The 23,123-nt window shown below is 44.1% G+C and overlaps 1 protein-coding gene across 3 annotated transcripts in view; it reads left to right on the top strand.

Moving 5' to 3' along the window:
• The window catches only part of LOC120928428 (C4b-binding protein alpha chain-like), a 262,555-nt gene that overhangs the window by 177,474 nt on the left and 61,958 nt on the right, over positions 1 to 23,123 (top strand). For 2 of the 3 annotated variants that reach the window (XM_040339532.1, XM_040339533.1), the window contains exons 8-9: positions 7,085 to 7,264; positions 15,280 to 15,459. The exons of the other annotated variant lie outside the window; for it this stretch is intronic. In XM_040339532.1, coding sequence (XP_040195466.1) covers positions 7,085 to 7,264; positions 15,280 to 15,459 — 360 coding nt within the window. The remainder of the gene's footprint in view (positions 1 to 7,084; positions 7,265 to 15,279; positions 15,460 to 23,123) is intronic. 3 annotated transcript variants of the gene reach the window in all.

Raw genomic sequence — 23,123 nt, 5'->3', positions numbered from 1 at the left:
CTTTAAAGGGAGGCCCCTCCCCAGAACACTTCAGTTTCTGTGTTTCCTCCGACCCGGAGGGAACATCTTCTGTGAGGGGAGTCTATATCCAGGTGAGCTGGAGGACAGCTTCCCTCTTACCTCCTTTTTTCTTAGGCGTTAAGCCTGCGAGCCCGCCCTCCCGTGCTATCCGTTCGGTGGCGGTAGTAGCCGGGCTCTCCTTTCCTCCCCGTTGTGCTCGGTGAGAGCTAGATGGAGGCATTCGGCGACCGTGCACGCGATTAGCGAATTTTTTTTGTATATCCTATACACGCGGTCGCCGGATTGAACGCGTCATTTCCGGCACATCTGCAGGGGGGAAGGAGCAGGGCTGAGGCTGGTGCCCATTTCCGCTTCTGGTCCGGCGCAGCGGCGCTATAGGAGTCCGGAAGCGTGTTGCAAAGCCACAGTGAAGCGCTGGCACTCTGCGATGGAGGTAGCAGAAAACCCAGCGGTGGGGACGGGCACAGGCACCAGCAAGACCCCGGCGAGAAGCAGTGCAGTAAGTCTGTTTTTTTTCTCTCTTCTGTTTTTCCTCCAGGTCAAGACTTCTGACACTAAAAGGAAATGTCCCTCATGTAGATCTAAGATGAGCGAAAATTGGAAGAAGGCACTTTGCAATGCATGTATTTCTTCTTTGCTTCAAGAGGAATCGGCCTCTATGCGGGAAGAGTTGATTTCCTCTGCAAATCAAGAACTGTTTGCCACGATCCAATCCCTTCGTGACTCGCTAGTTTCCCCTTCCACAACTCAAGCCTCCACCTCTCAGTCCTCTCAGGATTCGGTTACGTTACCAGCTCTGGTTTCCTTAACTGAAGAGCCAGTGTCCAGGGAAGGTTGCTCCCATGTACCCTACAGCGAGGGTTCAGAGGAGTCCGAGGGGGAATCTGCAACATCCCCTTCTAAATTTAAGTTATCCTTGGAAGATGTGGAGGACTTACTCAGGGCCATATATGTCGCATTAGGCCTGAACGAGGAAAAAAGGGATTTAAGTTTGCATGACCGCATGTATGCTGGTCTAAAGCTGGATGCAGCTTTTTCGCAAGTGTCCAGATCTACGGATCTGTCTTTTTGAGGACATGGGTGTTCTCAAAGACCCTATGGACAAACGCATGGATCTTCTCCTCAAAAGGTCATGGCAGTCGATCATGAACAATTTAAAGCCCGCCATGGCCACAACATGTGTTGCCCGGAATCTGGAATTTTGGACCAATCCAGTTAAAATCCCATATTTTGGCAGACTCGCCAAAACAAGAGATTCTGGATTCTTTCTCCACTTTGCTTCCGCCGAAGCGTCTGCAATATAGGCCACTGCTGCGGAGAATCAAGATGTCAGCAAGGTCCGCAGCCTTGGCTAATTCTGCAAGAAGGGCGTTGTGGTTAAAGACCTGGCCTGGGGATGCAGCGTCAAAAAACAAGCTTTGTGGGATTCCTTTCTCGGGGGATCTCCTTTTTGGGCCTGAATTGGATAGTATCCTAGACAGGACTGCGGATAGGAAGAAATCCTTTCCAATTAAGAGGAAGAAACAACCCCCCAGGCATTTTTCATTAGCAAAGCACACAAGAGAAGGGTAACAAACCTCAGCGAGGTAGGAGAAATTGGGCAGCGCAGAAAACCAAGGGAAAAGGGGGAATCCTTTTCAATCCTCCTGCGGAAACTGATAAATCCCAATGACTCGGCCCTACGGGTCGGCGGAAGGTTACAGAATTTTCTTCCGCAGTGGTCAGAGGTAACCTCCAGCCGTTATAGCCTGACCACCCTGGCCCAGGGTTACGACATAAAATTCTCGGAGACCCCGCCAGAGGTTTTTAGTCACAAATACCCCAAAGGATCCCGAAAAATCCCTGGCTAGAAGTCCTTTTTAAAGTGGATGTGCCATTAAAAAAAAAATATTAAAAGCCAGCAGCTACAAATACTGCAGCTGCTGACTTTTAATATTAGGACACTTACCTGTCCTGGAGTCCAGCGCCGTCGGCAGCAGAGGATGAGCGATCGCTCGTCTCTCTGCTGCTCCCCCCGCCATCCTTGGTGATGGAACCAGGAAGTAAAGCGCTCCGGCTTCACTACCCGGTTCCCTACGGCGCATGCGCCGAGGAGCCGAGTGTTCCCAGCACACAACGGGGGACAGACGGGAAGTCGGGAAAAACCCGTCTTTGCCTGAGACGTGTGGCCGGAAGTGGGTGCAAATACCTGTCTTTAGACAGGTATCTGCACCCCCCTCCCCCCTGAAAGGTGTCAAATGTGACACCGGAGGGGGGGGGGGCGGGTTCCGATCAGCGCGAGTTCCACTTTAGGGTGGAGCTCCGCTTTAAGAGAGCTGATACTACAGGGAGTGGTAGTAGGGGGACCCCAAGCGGAACAAGGGCTGGGTTTCTATTCCCACGTCTTTCTGGTAAAGAAACCTGACTTAAAGTTTAGAATGATCCTAAATCTGAAACCATTGAACAAATCTGTCAAGTACAGGAAGTTCAAGATGGACTCTATTTTTTCTGTCTGGAATCTATTGACGTCAGGTTGTTATATGGCGTCAATAGATTTGAGGGATGCTTATCTTCACATCCCAATCTCCCCGCAGTCCCAAAGGTACCTTAGGTTGGCAAGAAGGAGGGGAGGCGTGGTTCACCACCTCCAATACAGGGCCCTCCTTTTCGAGCTGTCGTCCTCGCCTCGAATTTTCACCAAGGTGATGGCGGAAGTCTTGGCACCGCTTCGTCTACAGTAGGTGGCGGTCATACCCTACCTAGACGACCTTTTGTTCTTTGCCCCTTCGAAGGCAAGGTTGTTGGAAGACCTGTTCAAAGCGCGAGTCCACCTGGAGTCACTGGGCTGGATTCTGAACCTTCAGAAGTCATCCCTAGTGCCGGCTCAGGAGATTCTTTTCCTGGGTTACCAGGTGGATTCGTTAAGCCAAAGAATTTTTCTTCCCCAGGAGAAAAAGGTCAAGGTCCAGGAGGCTGTGTTGCGGCTCCAGTCCAACCAGACTATAACCATAAGGCAGATAATGTCGGCATTGGGAGTTTTGACTTCGACCATGCCGGCTATTCAGTGGGCGACACTGCATTTCAGGTGCCTTCAAACCTTTCTCTTAAAGCGGGGGTTCACCCTAAAATAAACTTTTTGCCTAACCCATCTCTAGCCTTAATAAAGGCTTGTAGCGTTGTCATTTTTTTTTTATGTGTACACTTGTCTTCAGCCGCACTTCCGGGTCTTCTTCTTTGCGGGGAGTGGGCGTGTCACTCCTTTTCCCCGACGGGGAGCTCTGCATAGATAATTGACGTGCGCGTCATCTCCTTCCGAAAATATCCGCCGGGGACTCGACTCTTTACGGCGCCTGCCGTGTAGAGCTGACTGCGCAGGCGTAAAGTGCCGAGTCCCACTCGGATATTTTCGGAAGGCGATGACGCGTACGTCGTTCCTCTATGCAGAGCTTAGGAACGCCTACTCCCCGGGGGAGCGAGAACCCGGAAGCCGGGTGAAAACGACGGAAAAAGGTAAGATCGAAAAAAAAAAAAAATCCAGCATACTGTTCATGTCAGCAGTATGCTGGATATAACAGTCTATATTTTTTTTTTAGGGTGAACCCCCGCTTTAAGGTCTTGGGATCACAGTCTCGGCTCCCTGGACACTCACGTTAATATCCCATCACGGGTAAAAAGATCCCTTTATTGGTGGAAAGACCAGCAGGTTCTTTCAAAATGTCTGGATTGGTCTTTTCCAGTGGAAAAAAGACGAACTACAGATGCCAGCACATAGGGATGGGGAGCCCACTTAGAAAGGGACTTCATCCAGGGGTCCTGGACAAAGGAGGAGTCAGTACGATCCTCGAACTGGAGAGAGTTGAGGGCTTTTGCTCTATGGAAGTTTGCTCCGGATCTGCTAAACCAATCTTGTTCAGGTGTTGACGGACAATGCTACGGCCGTAGCATACCTAAACAGGCAAGGGGGCACAAGAAGCAGACCTCTGAAGATTCTTGCCACAAGTATCTTGCTTTGGGCAGAAAAGAACTTGAGATTCCTTTCAGCGTTGCATCTGAAGGGATCCCTGAATGGGGTGGCAGATTTCCTGAGTAGACACCAGGTACGGGAATCGGAATGGTCTCTGAACCCGGAGATTTTTATAGAAATCTCCAACAGGTGGGGTCTGCCAGAAGTGGACTTGTTTGCCTCGAGAGAGAACTCCCAGGTGCCTGTATTCTTTTACATACAAAGAATAGGCGCGCAATTTCCAAGCAATTACAAGTGATGAGTGCTAATTGAAATAATGTGAGCGTGTGATATACACATAAAAAGTTTGTAAACAAAAGGAAATCCCAAAAGAACAATATGTACGCTCTCATAAATGAATATATATTAATCAAGTGATAAAAGTCCCATAACATATATCCGTGTGAGATAATATAAATGGGTCCTGACAGAATAATATCCAGAAATCAGTTCAATGATCACTGCACATTTCAGCACGGTATCTGGAAGAAGTTTGATTCTTATTTCTCAGCCCAAAGGGAATGAAAATACTGACTCTTACCGCAAAAGTTGGACCCTGGTTTTAAGGAGGTCAAAACAGCGTATGCATCAGCCTGCCGGCCCCGGTATGAATTCCACTCAACTCAGGGAGGGGTGCTTCAATCTTGCAAAGGAAGAGGAGGCCTTCAGCTATCTCTTCAGGCTGGGTCATGCAGACAAACTGTAATCAAATTCACTTGGGATGATACTGATTCAGTTCATTCAATGGAAAGAAAAAAGGGGACAAATCCTCATCGTGCAGTATGTCCAAAAAAAGTCATTTATTAAAATTCATAAAAAAGTCACAGCAGATAAAAATCAAGAAAATATCTCAGAGCAGGTCAAACAATCCACAGCAACAATATTTCTGATGAGGAAAATATATATATATTTTTTATATATGTATGCGTGTGTGTGTGTGTGTATATATATATGTATATATATATATATATTTCAGATATATAAAAAAACAGCCAAGGATCAAACCATATGGGCTGTATGTATGAGTGTGATGGCGTTAGAATTGCTCCACCCGACTAGTTTCCCCAAAACTGGCTTCAACTGGGAACGGAGGCCCACATTGTTTTTTTTTGGGGGATTTCCTTTGGTTTACAAACTTTTTATGTGTATATCACACGCTCACATTATTTCAATTAGCACTCATCACTTGTACTTGTAATTGCTTGGGAATTGCGCGCCTATTCTTGGTATGTATGTGTTTTGGAGTTTTAGGTATTTAAACTTTTATATAGGCTGCAGCATTCCCTTTCTCTTATCACACAATTTTTCACTTTTTATGATACTTTGTTATTAAGTATTTTTTCTTTTCATATGGTGGGTTTAGTGCAGAGTTTTTTCTTCTTCTTTTTTTGTTTGCCTCTATTCTTTTCCCTAAACAGACTGGACGGGTCCCTAGGAATAGATGCTCTGGCGCATCCCTGGAGATTTCGCCTGTGCTTCGCATTCCCCCCGTTCCAGTTTATTCCCCTAGTTCTGAGGAAGATTCAGAGGGAAAAGGCCCTGGTCATTCTGATCACTCCATACTGGCCCAAGAGAGCGTGGTTCTAGACGGTCCTAGGTATGGCTGCCAGACCATGCTGGCGTCTACCTCCCAGATTAGACCTTCTGAGGCAGGGCCCAGTGTTTCACCCGGACGTGTCCAGTCTCTCCCTTGCAGCCTGGTTTCTGAAAGGCGGCTCTTAAAAGAAAAGTTTCTCGGACCGTTTGGTTTCTACCCTGTTAAACAGTAGGAAGAAAGTAACAAGAGCCATTTACGCAATGGTTTGGAGGGTGTATACGACCTGATGTAACTCCTCGGCCCTGGACCCCAACAACCTTAAAGCCATTTTGGAGTTCTTACAGGACGGAGCAGATAAGGGGTTGACGGTCAGCACTTTAAAAGTGCAAGTATCTGCCTTGGCAGTCTTCCTAGAAAGGTCCGTAGCTTCAGAACTTTTTGGTAGCTAGGTTTTTCAGAGCCCTCTCGAGGGCTAGACTGTCCCAGGTTAAGGGATTCTCGAAATGGGATCTCTCAGTGGTGTTAAAGTCTTTAGCTGGAAAGCCCTTTGAGCCCTTAAAGGATGCTTCTCTGAGATGTTACTTTGAAGGTTCTATTCCTGGTCGCCATAACCTCAGCACGCAGGATTAGCGAATTACATGCCCTGTCAATAAGGGAACCTTACTTATCTTTATTTTCGGATAGGGTTGTGCTTAGAACAGACCCAAAGTTTTTGCCTAAGGTAGCTTCAGCGGTCAATCGCTCTCAGGATATTGTGCTGCCTACTTTTTGTTCAAATCCCTCAGGGGAAAAGGAGACTTTTTTCACATGCTAGATGTGAGAAGAGCTTTGTTATGCTACCTTGAAATAACAAAGTGCTTCAGACGTACAGATTCTTTATTTGTTTGGGGGTAACAGAAAAGGACGCCCAGCCTCAAAGGGTACCTTGGCTAGATGGCTGAAGTTAGCTATTCGGGAGGCCTATTTACATGCAGGTGTGGTCCCGCCAGAAGGGATCTGTGCTCATTCAATATGAGCGCTTGCAGCCTCATGGGCAGAGAGAGCTGGTGCCACCCCAGAGCAGATCTGCAAAGCGGCTACGTTGTCAAGCTTCAGCACGTTTGTGCGGCATTACAGGTTGGATCTCATTTCTGCCAGTGACCAAGCATTTGGCAGGAAAGTCCTACAAGCTGTCGTCCCGCCCTAAGGTGGTAAGTCTCTGGTATCCTCTCAAGGTGCTGTCCTGAAAGACGCCCTGGGAAATTCAAGTTGGTCTTACCGGTAACTTGTTTTCCAGAAGTTATTCAGGACAGCAACGACCCGCCCTATTGGTTTTGATGTGCCATGCTGTGACTAACGTATGCGTTTGTGTTCCAGACGGGGCCGGAGGTTTCTCCGTGGAAAACTTAAGTGTTCTGGGGAGGGGCCTCCCTTTAAAGAATTGGGAAGAAGGTGTTTCCTGAAGGAAAGGGAGGAGTCGCTATCTCTCAACTTGTTTTCCAGAAGTCTTTCAGGACAGCACCTTAACGGTAAGACTAACTTTAATTTTTTCTTCTAATCTTTAGTTGTAAATTGCTCTAATCCAGACGTTAAAAATTCAACAAGACTGTCAGGGTTAACTGGCCCATATACATTGGATTCTGTTATATCGTTTGAGTGTGATAAAGGCTTTGTTCTGAGGGGATCCAGCTCAATCTCATGCAACAGTGATGGTCAATGGGTACCCGCAATTCCACAGTGTGAAAGTAAGTATATAGGGTTAAAAAGTATGCTTTATGACTTTCTTTTAGTAAGTGAAATCTAAAATTACTTATAAGGGTCACGTAAGTTAGACTATTCAATCTTTGTAAAATTAACTTTAGATTTACCAAGGCTATGTAAAATTGTGGGGCCTAGCTAATCTATTCCATCAATTTGTATCCATTGTTGTTTGTAGATTAAAAGGTAAATATACACATGGATTATAATGTGTGTGTGTGGTGTGAGCTTTAATCGGATTTTCAGTCACAGGTTAGAGTTACAGAGGAGGTCTAGTGCTAGAATTATTGCTCTCGCTCTGATCGCAGCGATACCTCAAATGTGTGATGTGAACACAGTTTACATATGCAGGCGTGACTTGCGGGTGCATTTTCTTTGCTGCATGGGGACAGGGGCCCTTTAATTTTTTTTTTTTTTTTTTTTTTTTTACATTTGTCACTTTAGAAAAATAAAAATGTAATCACTTTTATTGCTGTCACAAGGAAAGTAAGTGTCCCTTGTGACAGTAATAGGTGGTGACAGGTACTCTTTATGGAGGGATCGGGGGTCTAAAAGACCTCAGATACCTCCTTTGCACTTCAAAGTATTCAGATCACCAAAAACTGCGTTTCTAAATACTGTCCTTCTTTTTTTTTTTTTTTTTTTTTTTTTAAATGGCGCCATTGGTAGCTGAGTAAACCAGGAGTGACGTCTCTTAGCCGCATCGATTGTTATCCCTGAAGAGCCGACCACCCGCTCAAAAAAAAAAAGGTACTGGGAAGATGCATGCATCATCCCAGTATATAACCCCTTAAAGCCGAAGCCACTTATGCGCATACGGTTGGCGCTAAGGGTTTAAAAACCAAACAAAAAGCATTTCTTCATACAGTATATCAGTCTCCATTCTACCTGCTATTTTTGCTTTACCAAACCTGCTCCATGTGTTTTTCACATTCTTCCATACTCTTGCTGCCCTCTTTCATGTCTGTTACAGAGGCTGAAACACAATTAATAAGTTGAAAATACGATGTATACGGCCTAAACCTCCAGCTGAGCCAGAGGATCTTGGCTTGTACAGTATGGTCCACTTGTACAGTATGGTTCACCGGGTCGACAGTCGCCTCCGTCACCATGCGGGAGATACTAGGATGCTTCCAGGACAATCCCCAGGAAGGGTTAGACCCCCTTCACACTTATACGACTTGTAGCACGATTTTGGACAGCAAAATCGTATGACAAGTCATTCTTCATGATTTTCAATGACTACCATTCATACTGGCACGACTTTAAGTCGTGCCGACTTCAAAGTAGTTCCTGCATTACCTTTTTTCTGAAGTCAGATCAAAGTCTGATTCCGTATTAACAGATCCGACTTTGGCATGCGACTTGTACACGACTTGTGCATGAAGGGGAACTCAACGCCAATTTTTTTTGAAAAAAAATAAACGGCATATGTTCCCTCTTCATGAGCATATCTGGCCCTTCCGTCTGGTATGGATTATAAGGGGAACCCCTACACCGAAAAAACAGCGTGGGGTCCCCCCCAAAATCCATACCAGACCCTTATCCGAGCACCAGGCCGGTCAGGAAAGGGGGTGGGGACGAGCAAGCCCCCCCCTCCTCCGGGTGGTGACGTCATAAGAGGCCTATATAAATAGTTGTGCACCGCACACCCGGCATTACAGCGTGAGGGAACGTCGAGTCAACATCGGAAGAACAGAAAAGGCGTCAGAAGGCGACGAGGAAAAACCGGGCTGGCCGCTGCTAGTAAAAGAGCTTCAAAGAAGATAGCGGCGGCCAGCCCCGAAGAAGGCATCAGAGCGGGAGAAGAACCGGGGAGCGCGGACAGCAGAAGAGCGGAGAAGACCCCCGAAGTCAGAAAAATAGGGGGGCTCACACATATGAAAATGTTGATTGTGCTATACATGTTACATATCCCCATGCGCAGCTGAGTGAAAACAATAATTCTAGGCCCCTTATTCACCGTTGACTCTAAACTGATGACCTGGGGCTTTTAAAGCATTTCCAATGGATGTTTGTCACTGCTTCATGGGGCACACAATTTTAAGGTTTTGACAAAAAAAAATTGGGTAATTGTTTCCTTGCCCTATAATTAACCTTAGTGTATTTTTAACTGAAATTTTGTATTTTCTAAACTGTTGGACTGATATCATGTGATCGTGGAACTACCAATATTTTATTCTCTAGTGCAGACATTCTCAACCTTTGCAACACAGAGGAACCCTTGAAATAACTTTCTGGTCTCAGGAAACCCCTGTTAAAAAATGACTATCTATTACTCATATAAAAAATGTGAATGGAGCCTCAGGTAGAGGAGTGAGGTGGAGAGCTGTTTGGGGCATTGTGTGTATGTATGTGCTTCATGTTACACCCTAAATGGGAGTACAGCATGAAACCTGATCAAAAACCTGGACTTTGGCCTTTACAGTTTTGTATACATGATTTTTTTTGACAATTGGAAAATATTGTCATGTAGTGCGGGAGAATTTTACCATTTATAGATTACCTTGTTTTTCCCAGGGCATCTTTCAGGACAGCACCTTTAGAGATGGCGACTCCTCCCTCTCCTTCAGGAAACACCTTCTTCCCAATTCTTTAAAGGGAGGCCCCTCCCCAGAACACTTCAGTTTTTGTGTTTCCTCCGACCCGGAGGGAACATCTTCTGTGAGGGGAGTCGATATCCAGGTGAGCTGGAGGACGGCTTCCCTCTTACCTCTTTTTTCTTAGGCGTTAAGCCTGCGAGACCGTCCGCCCTCCCGTGCTATCCGTTCGGTGGCGGTAGTAGCCGGGCTCTCCTTTCCTCCCCGTTGTGCTTGGTGAGAGCTAGATGGAGGCATTCGTATATCCTATACACGTGGTCGCCGGATTAATGCGTCATTTCCGGCGCATCTGCAGGGGAAAGGAGCAGTGCAGAGGCTGGTGCCTATTTCCGGTCCGGCGCAGCGGCGCTATAGGAGTCCGGAAGCGTGTTGCAAAGCACAGTGAAGCGCTGGCACTCTGCGATGGAGGTAGCAGAAAACCCAGGGGTGCGGACTGGCACAGGCACCAGCAAGACCCCGGCAGGAAGCAGTGCAGTAAGTCTGTTTTTTTTCCCCTAATGGGACTCTACCCTTTTTTTTAGGTGGAGGTCCGGTCTCCTTTCCTTTCCCCCCCTAGTGGCTTGGGGGCCTGTCTGGGCATGGCAATGCACCCTTTCTTTCCTAGTGCACCTGGTTAGGGGGGCCACATGTGGGGACGAGGTCTGTTTTTCCTCCAGGTCAAGACTTCTGACACTAAAAGGAAATGTCCCTCATGTAGATATAAGATAAGCGAAAATTGGAAAAAGGCACTTTGCAATGCATGTATTTCTTCTTTGGTTCAAGAGGAATCGGCCTCTATGCGGGAAGAGTTGATTTCCTCTGCAAAGAAAGAACTGTTTGCCACGATCCAATCCCTTCGTGACTCACTAGTTTCCCCTTTCACAACTCAAGCCTCCACCTCAGTCCTCTCAGGATTCGGTTACGTTACCAGCTCTGGTTTCCTTAACTGAAGAGCCAGTGTCCAGGGAAGGTTGCTCCCATGTACCCTACAGCGAGGGTTCAGAGGAGTCCGAGGGGGAATCTGCAGCATCCCCTTCTAAATTTAAGTTATCCTTGGAAGATGTGGAGGGCTTACTCGGGGCCATATATGTCACATTAGGCCTGAACGAGGAAAAAAGGGATTTAAGTTTGCATGACCGCATGTATGCTGGTCTAAAGTTGGATCCAGCTTTTTCACAAGTGTCCAGATCTACGGATCTGTCTTTTTGAGGACATGGGTGTTCTCAAAGACCCTATGGACAAACGCATGGATCTTCTCCTCAAAAGGTCATGGCAGTCGATCATGAACAATTTAAAGCCCGCCATGGCCACATGTGTTGCCCGGAATCTGGAATTTTGGACCAATCCCAGTTAAAATCCCATATTTTGGCAGACTCGCCAAAACGAGATTCTGGACTCCTTTTTCTCCACTTTGCCTGCAGCAGTGGCCTATATTGCAGACGCTTCGGCGGAAGCAATCAAGATGTCAGCAAGGTCCGCAGCCTTGGCTAATTCTGCAAGAAGGGCATTGTGGTTAAAGACCTGGCCTTGGGATGCAGCGTCAAAAAACAAGCTTTGTGGGATTCCTTTCTCAGGGGATCTCCTTTTGGGCCTGAATTGGATAGTATCCTAGACAGGACTGCGGATAGGAAGAAATCCTTTCCAATTAAGAGGAAGAAACAACCCCCAGGCGTTTTTTTCATCAGCAAAGCACACAAGAGAAAGGCAACAAACCTCAGCGAGGTAGGAGAAATTGGGCAGCGCAGAAAACCAAGGGAAAAGGGGGAATCCTTTTCAATCCTCCTGCGCAAACCGATAAATCCCAATGATTTGGCCCTACGGGTCGGCGGAAGGTTACAGAATTTTCTTCCGCAGTGGTCAGAGGTAACCTCCAGCCGTTATATCCTGACCACCCTGGCCCAGGGTTACGACATAAAATTCTCGGAGACCCCGCCAGAGAGGTTTTTAGTCACAAATACCCCAAAGGATCCTGAAAAATCCCTGGCCATGAAGTCCTCTTTAAGAGAGCTGATGCTACAGGGAGTGGTAGTAGGGGTACCCCAAGCGGAACAAGGGCTGGGTTTCTATTCCTACGTCTTTCTGGTAAAGAAACCTACCGGAAAGTTCAGAATGATCCTAAATCTGAAACCATTGAACAAATCTGTCAAGTACAGGAAGTTCAAGATGGACTCTATTTTTTCTTTCCGGGAATCTATTGACGCCAGGTTGTTATGTGGCGTCACTAGATTTGAGGGATGCTTATCTTCACATCCCAATCTCCCCGCAGTCCCAAAGGTACCTTAGGTTGGCAACAAGGAGGGGAGGCGTGCTTCACCACCTCCAATACAGGGCCCTCCCTTTCGAGCTGTCGTCCTCACCTCGAATTTTCACCAAGGTGATGGCGGAAGTCTTGGCACCACTTCGTCTACAGTAGGTGGCGGTCATACCCTACCTAGATGACCTTTTGTTCTTTGCCCCTTCGAAGGAAAGGTTGTTGGAAGACCTGTCCAAAGCGCGAGTCCACCTGGAGTCACTGGGCTGGATTCTGAACCTTCAGAAATCATCCCTAGTGCCGTCTCAGGAGATTCTTTTCCTGGGTTACCAGGTGGATTCGTTAAGCCAAAGAATTTTTCTTCCCCAGGAGAAAAAGGTCAAGGTCAGGTGCCTTCAATCCTTTCTCTTAAGGTCTTGGGATCACAGTCTCGGCTCCCTGGACACTCATGTAGAGATCCCGTCACGGGTAAAAAGATCCCTTTATTGGTGGAAAGACCAGCAGGTTCTTTTTCAAAATGTCTGGATTGGTCTTTTCCAGTGGAAAAAAGACTAACTTCAGATGCCAGCGCATGGGGATGGGGAGCCCACTTAGAAAGGGACTTCATCCAGGGGTCCTGGACAAAGGAGGAGTCAGTACGGTCCTCGAACTGGAGAGAGTTAAGGGCGATGGCTTTAGCTCTATGGAAGTTTGCTCCGGATCTGCTAAACCATCACGTTCAGGTGTTGACGGACAATGCTACGGCCGTAGCATACCTAAACAGGCAAGGGGGCACAAGAAGCAGACCTCTGCAGATTCTTGCCACGAGTAGCTTGTTTTGGGCAGAAAAGAACTTGAGATCCCTTTCAGCGTTACATCTGAAGGGATCCCTGAACGGGGTGGCAGATTTTCTGAGCAGACACCAGGTACGGGAATCGGAATGGTCTCTGAACCCGGAGATTTTTCTAGAAATCTCCAACAGGTGGGGTCTGCTAGAAGTGGACTTGTTTGTCTCGAGCGAGAACTCCCAGGTGCCTCTATTCTTTTACATACAAAGAATAGGCGCGCAATTTCCAAGCAATTACAAGTGATGAGTGCTAATTGAAATAATGTGAGCGTGTGATATACACATAAAAAGTTTGTAAACCAAAGGAAATCCCAAAAAAACAATGTGTGTATGTGGGCCTCCGTTCCCAGTTGAAGCCCGTTTTGGGGAAACTAGTCCCAGTTTTGGGGAAACTAGTCAGGTGGAGCAATTCTAACGCCATCACACTCATACATACAGCCCATATGGTTTGATCCTTGGCTGTTTTTTATATATCCAAATTTTTTATATTTATATATTATACATACGCACACTAATATTTTATATATATATATATATATATATATATATATATATATATATATATATATATATATATATATATATATATATATATATATATATACATGTCCTTTTTCTCCTCTTCAGAAATATTAAGTATTTTTTCTTTTCATATGGTGGGTTTAGCGCAGAGTTTTTTCTTTTTTTTTGTTTGCCTCTATTTTCCCTAAACAGACTGGACGGGTCCCTAGGAATAGATGCTCTGGCGCATCCCTGGAGATTTCGCGTTCCCCCCCCAGTTCCAGTTTATTCCCTTAGTTCTGAGGAAGATTCAGAAGGAAAAGGCCCTGGTTATTCTGATCACTCCGTACTGGCCCAAGAGAGCGTGGTTCTAGACGGTCCTAGGTATGGCTGCCAGACCATGCTGGCATCTACCTCCCAGATTAGACCTTCTGAGGCAGGGCCGAGTGTTTCACCCGGACGTGTCCAGTCTCTCGCTTGCAGCCTGGTTTCTGAAAGGCGGCTCTTAAAAGAAAAAGGTTTCTCGGACCGTTTGGTTTCTACCCTGTTAAACAGTAGGAAGAAAGTAACGAGCCATTTACGCAAAGGTTCGGAGGGTGTATACGACCTGATGTAACTCCTCGGCCTTGGACCCCAACAACCTTAAAGCCATTTTGGCGTTCTTACAGGACGGAGCAGATAAGGGTTTGACGCTCAGCACTTGAAAAGTGCAAGTATCTGCCTTGGCAGTCTTCCTAGAAAGGTCCGTAGCTTCAGAACTTTTTGGTAGCTAGGTTTTTTCAGAGCCCTCTCGAGGGCTAGGCCCTCCCAGGTTAAGGGATTCCCGAAATGGGATCTCTCAGTGGTGTTAAAGTTTTTAGCTGGAAAGCCCTTTGAGTTACTTTGAAGGTTCTATTCCTGGTCGCCATAACCTCAGCACGCAGGATTAGCGAATTACATGCCCTGTCAATAAGGGAACCTTACTTATCTTTATTTTTGGATAGGGTTGTGCTTAGAACAGACCCAAAGTTTTTGCCTAAAGTAGCTTCAGCGGTCCATCGCTCTCAAGATATTGTGCTGCCTACTTTTTGTTTAAATCCCTCAGGGGAAAAGGAGACTTTTTTCACATGCTAGATGTGAGAAGGGCTTTGTTATGCTACCTTGAAATAACAAAGTGCTTCAGACGTACAGATTCTTTATTTGTTTTGTTTGGGGGTAACAGAAAAGGACGCCCAGCCGCAAAGGGTACCTTGGCTAGATGGCTGAAGTTAGCTATTCGGGATGCCTATTTACATGCAGGTGTGGTCCCGCCAGAAAGGATCTGTGCTCATTCAACACAAGCGCTTGCAGCCTCATGGGCAGAGAGAGCTGGTGCCACCCCAGAGCAGATCTGCAAAACAGCTACGTGGTCAAGCTTCAGCACGTTTGTGCGGCATTACAGGTTGGACCTCATTTCTGCCAGTGACCAAGGGTTTGGCAGAAAGGTCCTTCAAGCTGTCGTCCCGCCTTAAGGTGGCAAGTCTCTGGTATCCTCTCAAGGTGCTGTCCTGAAAGACGCCCTGGGAAATTCAAGTTGGTCTTACCGGTAACTTGTTTTCCAGAAGTCTTTCAGGACAGCAACGACCCGCCCTATTGGTTTTGATGTGCCATGCTGTGACTAACGTATGTGTTTGTTCCAGCTGGGGCCGGAGGTTTGTCTGTGACAACTGAAGTGTTCTGGGGAGGGGCCTCCCTTTAAAGAATTGGGAAGAAGGTGTTTCCTGAAGGAGAGGGAGGAGTTGCTATCTCTCAAGGTGCTGTCCTGAAAGACTTCCGGAAAACAAGTTACCGTTAAGACTAACTTGAATTTTTTCTTCTAATCTTTAGTTGTAAATTGCTCTAATCCAGACGTTAAAAATTCAACAAGACTGTCAGGGTTAACTGGCCCATATACATTGGATTCTGTTATATCGTTTGAGTGTGATAAAGGCTTTGTTCTGAGGGGATCCAGCTCAATCTCATGCAACAGTGATGGTCAATGGGTACCCGCAATTCCACAGTGTGAAAGTAAGTATACAGGGTTAAAAAGTATGCTTTATGACTTTCTTTTAGTAAGTGAAATCTAAAATTACTTATAAGGGTCACGTAAGTTAGACTATTCAATCTTTGTAAAATTAACTTTAGATTTACCAAGGCTATGTAAAATGGTGGGGCCTAGCTAATCTATTCCATCAATTTGTATCCAGTTAGGCAGGCCCTGGCACTACATTGTTTGTAGATTAAAAGGTAATTATACACATGGATTATAATGTGTGTGTGTGTGTGGTGTGAGCTTTAATCGGATTTTCAGTCACAGGTTAGAGTTAGAGGAGGTCTAGTGCTAGAATTATTTCTCTCGCTCTGATGATCGCAGCGATACCTCAAATGTGTGATGTGAACACCGTTTACATATGCAGGCGTGACTTGCGGGTGCATTTTCTTTGCTGCATGGGGACAGGGGCCCTTTAATAATTTTTTTTTTTTTTTTTTACATTTGTCACTTTAAAAAAATAAAAATGTAATCACTTTTATTGCTGTCACAAGGAAAGTAAGTGTCCCTTGTGACAGTAATAGGTGGTGACAGGTACTCTTTTTATGGAGGGACCGGGGGTCTAAAAGACCTCAAATACCTCCTTTGCACTTCAAAGTATTCAGATCACCAAAAACTGCGATTCTAAATACTGTCTTTTTTTTTTTTTTTTTGTTTAAACGGCGCCATTGGCAGCCGAGTAAACCAGGAGTGACGTCTCTTAGTCGCATCGATTATTATCCCTGAAGAGCCGACCACCTGCTCTAAAAAACGGTACAGGGAAGATGCATGCATCATCCCAGTATAACACCTTAAAGCCGAGGCCACTTATGCGCATACGCTTAAACCAAACAAAAAACATTCCTTTATACAGTATATCAGTCTCCATTCTACCTGCTATTTTTGCTTTACCAAACCTGCTCCATGTGTTTTTCACATTCTTCCATACTCTTGCTGCCCTCTTTCATGTCTGTTACAGAGGCTGAAAAACAATGAAAAATTAATAAGTTGAAAATACGGTGTATAGAACCTAAACCCCCAGCTGAGCCAGAGGATCTTGGCTTGTACAGTATGGTCCACTTGGTTTGGACAGAGAAAAAAAAATCCTGATGCCATATTCCATGGATCAGCAATCTATATTTAAAAATGTTATATAGTAAATATTTATTTGCAGTTAAAAACCCGTCCTTTTGTGATAAATAATAATCTACTGGGCTGGCTATTCCACATTTCCAAAGCTTACTTATAAAGAAGTCCTACCATTACCATACATCAGTTCACTGTATGGATGGATAGATATATATATATATATATATATATATATATATATATATATATATATATATATATATATATATATATATATAATATATTCTCTCTCTGTGTATGTGTGTGTGTATGTCATAGTTGCCAACATTTGTCCAGGGACACTTTGCAGCACAGCTATTAATTACCACACTCACTTCCCCAAAGCTCCACCCACTACGCATAATCTTCGCCAAGCGAAGATTATGCGGAGTGGGTGGAGCTTCGGAGAAGTCAGTGTGGTAATTAATTAATAGCTGTGCTGCAAAGTGTCCCTGGAATTTTTTTTAAAATGTTGGCAACTATGGTATGTGTGTGTGTGTATGTGTGTGTATGTATGTGTGTATGTATGTGTGTGTGTGTGTGTATATATAGTATCATATTCTCCCTTAAAGTGGACCTTTTAGAAGTTTTTTTTCAACTTCCCCTCTATTAAATCTTCTGCTCTTGCAATTTTAACTTTGGATAGTAAAACATTTTTTTTTTCTGCCTGTAAATACCTTATACAGCCCACATCCTGTTTCTTGTCTGGTCATTGGCCTAGGCTTACGACATCATGCATTGCCCTCTCTCACTCTTGTGACAGTTTGCCAGGAAGGGGGGGGGGGGGTGAATCACAAAACTGACAATGAGAGCTGCAGAGCTGGATGTGTGCCTCTGTATGTCTGTGTAAATCCAGGAAGTGAACAGGCAGCCAGACTTTGTGATGGGAGATTTCTGTAGCATATTTGGCAAGTACAGAATCACAGTATATATAAAATAATATGCAAAGTGGTTGGAGGGAAGCTTCAGAATGGCAAAGATGTTTTTTATTACAAACTAGCTGAATACCCGGCGTTGCCCGGTCTTCCTATCTTAACCTTTTGGGGAGGAAAATCATAGTAATATAAATATGCCCATCTTTTATATAAGGGTGTAGGTAAGGGTTAATTTAACTCATATATTTTTATTTGGCATATAAGTAATATGTGTACCAGGTATTATTGAAATATCTCCAGGCATACAGAAGTTATGTGGGAACATACATTTCCCATTGATTTGCATGGGACTTTAAACAAAAACCCTGACCCTCACAAATGGGGGTAGTTGAGGGATAAATTAACTATCCTATAGTTTAAGTGGACATGTAAGTAACGTGACCAAGTGTTATGGAAATATCTACATCCGTTTGGAAGTTATGAAGTAACATGTATTTCCCATAGAGTTGAATGGGACTTTAAAGGAAAACCCCGACCATGGCAAATGGGGGTGGGTAAGGGTTAAACCACCTATCCTATGTTTGTTGCTGACATATAAGTAACATGTGTTCCAAGTTTCATGTTAATATCTTTAGCCGTTTGGACGTGATGCTGGAACATACATACATATACACATTGAGTTTTATATATATATAGATTATGCGAGCAGACTGCAGTTCCTCTTTAAATGCCTCTTCTTCTCACATTCAGTATTGAAGGGGAAACCTCCTTTCCTCTATTCTGACAGCATGAGATTTCCCCGCTGTCAGAATATAATTATTGCTGCTGTTGTCGGCGGCAGTACTGATGTTGATCGATGGATCAACTTCATTACAACCAGCCTGCTCATAGATGGATGTACTTTTGGCTGGTTACATTACTTTCTGAAATGTTGCTATCAAAAAAAAAAATGCACTTAAAATTCCTTCATTAACCACTTAAGCCCCGGATCATTTTGTTGCTAAATGCCCAGGCCAGGTTTTGCGATTCGGCACTGCGTCGCTTTAACAGACAATTGCGCGGTCATGCGACGTGGCTCCCAAACAAAATTGGCGTCCTTTTTTTTCCCCACAAATAGAGCTTTCTTTTGGTGGTATTTGACCACCTCTGCGGTTTTAATTTTTTGCGCTATAAACAAAAATAGAGCGACAATTTTGAAAAAAAAACAATATTTTTTACTTTTTGCTATAATAAATATCCCCCAAAAACATATATAATTATTTTTTTCCTCAGTTTAGGCCGATACGTATTCTTCTACCTATTTTTGGTAAAAAAATCGCAATAAGTGTTTATCGATTGGTTTGCGCAAAATTTATAGCGTTTACAAAATAGGGGATGGTTTTATTGCATTTTTTTTTTTTTTTTTTTTTTTTTTTACTACTAATTTTTCGTGACTGCGACGACATGGCGGACACTTCGGACAATTTTAACACATTTTTGGGACCATTGTCATTTTCACAGCAAAAAATGCATTTAAATTGCATTGTTTATTGTGAAAATGACAGTTGCAGTTTGGGAGTTAACCACAGGGGGTGCTGTAGGAGTTAGGGTTCACCTAGTGTGTGTTTACAACTGATGGGGGGTGTGGCTGTAGGACTGACGTCATCGATCGAGTCTCCCTATAAAAGGGATCACTCGATCGATGCAGCCGCCACAGTGAAGCACGGGGAAGCTGTGTTTACATCCGGCTCTCCCCGTTATTCAGCTCCAGGGAGCGATCGTGATGGGGCGGCTATAAACGAATAGCCGCGCCGTCGTCCCAGATCGCTCCCCGCGGGTTACCGACCGCCGCATGTACCGGGTGGTGGGGTCCTGATTGGACCCCCGGAAAGGTGGGGACGTACATGTACGCCCATATGCCTGTACATGCCATTCTGTGGATGTACATGTACATGCGGCGGGCGTTAACCGGTTAAATTGATACTAAACAACAGAGAAGTGTTAATAGTCATAACTCATGCACATACATACACTGTGTTTGTTGTTTTTTTTTTTTTTCAATCCCTTAAATACCTTATTCCTGCAGCGCTCTTCTGTGCATGGGCGTACCTAGAGCATTTGGCACTCGGGGCGGAACTTATATCTGGCACCCCCCCCCCCACACACACACACACACTTTAAAATGCAATAACACCCCACTGTGTTTTTATTTTATTTTTTTAATCCCCTAAATACCTTTTATTCCTACAGCGCTCTTCTGTGGTCACATGATCTTTCCCTGTTCTTTGGCATGTGCAGGGGAAGATCTTTGGGAAGGTGCTTCTATTACTCTGCTTATGTATGCTCTCTACAGTGTGAGTTTGTGTCTGGCCTGCCCTGATTGGTGCTGTGCCAGTCACATGCCTAAAAAAAAAAAGGTTCCAAAAGCTATTTAAAGGGGTTGTAAAGGTTCATCTTTTATTTTCAAAATTAATTCCTTTAAGCTAGTGCATTGTTGGTTCACTTATCTTTTCCTTTTGATTTCCCTTTGAAATGTTTTTTTTCTTTGAATTTCTCACTTCCTGTTTCTCCTCAATAAGCTTTCTACCATCATCCGAGCGGTGGAAGGTCATTTAGAACAGCTTACTGAGGAGGAACAGGAAGTGAGAAATTCAGACAAAGGAAAAAAAAAAGAAAAAAATAACATTTAGAAGGGAAATTGAAGGAAAAGGTAAGTGAACCAAAAATGCACTAGCTTTTAAAGTAACCTATTTAGAAAATAAGAAACAAACATTTACAACCCCTTTTAACCACTTCAGCCCCGGAAGATTTTACACCCTTCCTGACCAGAGCACTTTTTGAGATTCGGCACTGCGTCGCTTTAACTGCCAATTTCACGTGCGACATTGTACCCAAAAAAAATTTTACGTCCTTTTTTCCCACAATAGAGCTTTCTGTTGGTATTTGATCACCTCTGTGTTTTTTGTTTTTTTTTGCACTATAAACAAAAAAAGGGACGACAATTTTGAAAAAAAAAAGGCAATATTTTTAGCTTTTTGCTATAATAAAAAAAATATAAAAAAAAAAAAATTCTCAGTTTAGGCCGATATGTATTCTACAAATTTTTGGTTAAAAAGAAAAATCACCATAAGCGTATATTGATTGGTTTGCACAAAATGAATGGCATCTACAAAAAAAAAAAGTTAAATTTAGTAATGCGATCACCTTGTGTGTTTTTATTTTTTTATTTTTTTATCGTGACTGCAACATTATGGTGGACACTTTTGACACTATTTTGGGAACATTGTCATTTACACAGCGATCAGTGCTCAGCGATCAGTTACTGTGTAAATTACACTGGCAGGGAAGGGGTTAAACACTAGGGGGCTATCAAGTAATTAAGTGTGTCCTAGAGCGTGATTCTAACTGTGGGGGATGGGCACTGAGGCATCGCATATAAAGGAAGCGACGGGAACCACGCCTCAATGTGACTTTGAGACGACGGAACCAACGACAGCGATCAAACAGAATCTCCAAATGGAAATAACCATAATGAAGAGCTGTGAGATATAAGGAATTTTTTAATAAAAAATATATTGGCATAAATGAGGACTAGAGAATATGAAGTTACTAACTAAAATATGGTTACACAGGCTGGAACAAACCAACATGTGATACTCATAAATAGAAAAATATTGCACATCCACTGGTTAAAAAATAGAATACAATTAGATGTAAATACAAAATCTTATGAGAATAATGTATATACATATAAAAAAGATACTGGAAACATTTTCTAGTACTGTAATTCATGAGATGTTATAATAAAAAACATGAAACATGGAATACTTAAAAATAGAAAATATATATACAAAAACGGCATGCAGTCCATGCATAATTATATATAAACCAAAAAATGTATAGCGGAGTCTCAAAGTCACACCAAGTGTACATCAATGAGAAGAAAGATACAAGGACAAAAATATTATAATTATTACATTAGCAATAAATAAAAAGAGCAATCACGAGTTATCAATAAATGCATTAAGGTCAACCTCAACATTTAAGCCAAATGGAGTATAACACTTAATTTTGTGGATCCAGGACATTTCTAGCCTGGATATACTACGCACCATTGAATCGCCTCTCCATTGTGAAGCATATCTGTCTATCCCTAGGAAATTAACAAAAAAATCTGGGTTTTTGTCATGGGCCTCCAAAATGTGCCGAGAGACTGGGTGTTTTGGAAAACCTGTGAGGATGTTAGTTATGTGCTCATTTAGCACACGTAAGGGTCGTTTAGTTCTGCCCACGTATTGAAGCCTGCATGGGTATTGGAGCAGATAGACAACTTTCAGTCGAGCATGTTATAAAAGATTTTATTTCAAACTCGAGTCCAGTGCTGGAGGAGATGAATTTATGAGTATGTCTATGGTTGCATCTACTTAATGTGCATACTCTACATTTTCTACACTGGTAAAACCCAGTGATATACTCAAAGAAACCGCTCTTGATAGGGGGGATCCAAAATGTTTGGTGCCACTTTATTTCTTAGTGATGGAGCTCCCTTAAAAATGACCTGTGGCCTGTCGTCTGGAAGAGCAGGTTTAAGTACTGGGTCATTAGTAAGAATGTGCCAATGTTTCCCCATGAGTTTCTTGACACTGAAGTGTTGCACCGAATAGGTGGTTGTAAAAGGGACAATAGGTGCCCTATTGGTTCTCGGTGGCTTTTCTGTAAGCAAGTCCCTCCTATTAGAATAACTTCATCCAATGTGTGTCTAAGGGAGTCCTCAGAGTACCCCTTATCTACAAAACGCTTGAATAATACATTGGCCTGATCTCGAAATTATAAATCGTTAGAACAGTTCCTTTTTAGCCTAATGAACTGGCTTTTGGGTACAGACCTCAGCCAAGATGTATGGTGGCAACTCTCAATAGGGATAAAGGAGTTCCTATCTGTACTTTTGAAGAAAGTAGATGTGGTAAAGGCATTTTTTTTTATCTTAATTTTTAGATCCAAGAAATTAATCTCGGTTTGACTGGCCTCAAAGTTCAAAATTATACCCCTGTTGTTAATGTTTAGATCTGAAATAAAATGATCTAGTGCATCACAGTCACCATCCCATAGGAGGAGGATGTCGTCAATGTATCTGCCCCACAACACCACCTCTGTTTGTCGCTGGGCATAGACGACATCCTCCTCCCATAGGGCCATAAAAAGGTTCGTCAGGCTGGGGGCATATTTAGCTCCGTGAGGCCGCAAAAGAAAGCAGTTTCATAATGAACATAATTTCTCCCATCACCTTCCAGGATGGACCTGAGAGATGATGGCTCCTCCCTGCAGGAAACACAATCACATGACAGATTAAAAGGCCCCACCCATCCCCTTGTTCCCCAGTATTGATTGTGTTTCTCCAACACAACGACATGTTTGTTTTTTTCTAAAACCTAGAGACCAGGGAGGGTCGAAGGTACCCCTGTGAGACAGGTCTAGGGAGGCCGGGGAGGGCTGAACTAACCTGTAGGCCTTCGGTCCCACTAGCAGGTCGCCCCAAGGGAGCATCAGCGCTCTGTGCTGCGGGGAGGCAAGCCATCGCTGATTGCTCGAGACTGCCGCCATTTTCAAATCACCCGGGAGAACGCCGTGCTCCAAGCCTCGTTCTGAGCGTGGAGCAGCGTTGGCGGCGGTGGGTCGGCTTA

This window comes from Rana temporaria, chromosome 2 (assembly GCF_905171775.1).
Source record: "Rana temporaria chromosome 2, aRanTem1.1, whole genome shotgun sequence".
Classification (NCBI taxonomy): domain Eukaryota; kingdom Metazoa; phylum Chordata; class Amphibia; order Anura; family Ranidae; genus Rana; species Rana temporaria.
This window is presented reverse-complemented; position numbering and strand designations above follow the sequence as displayed.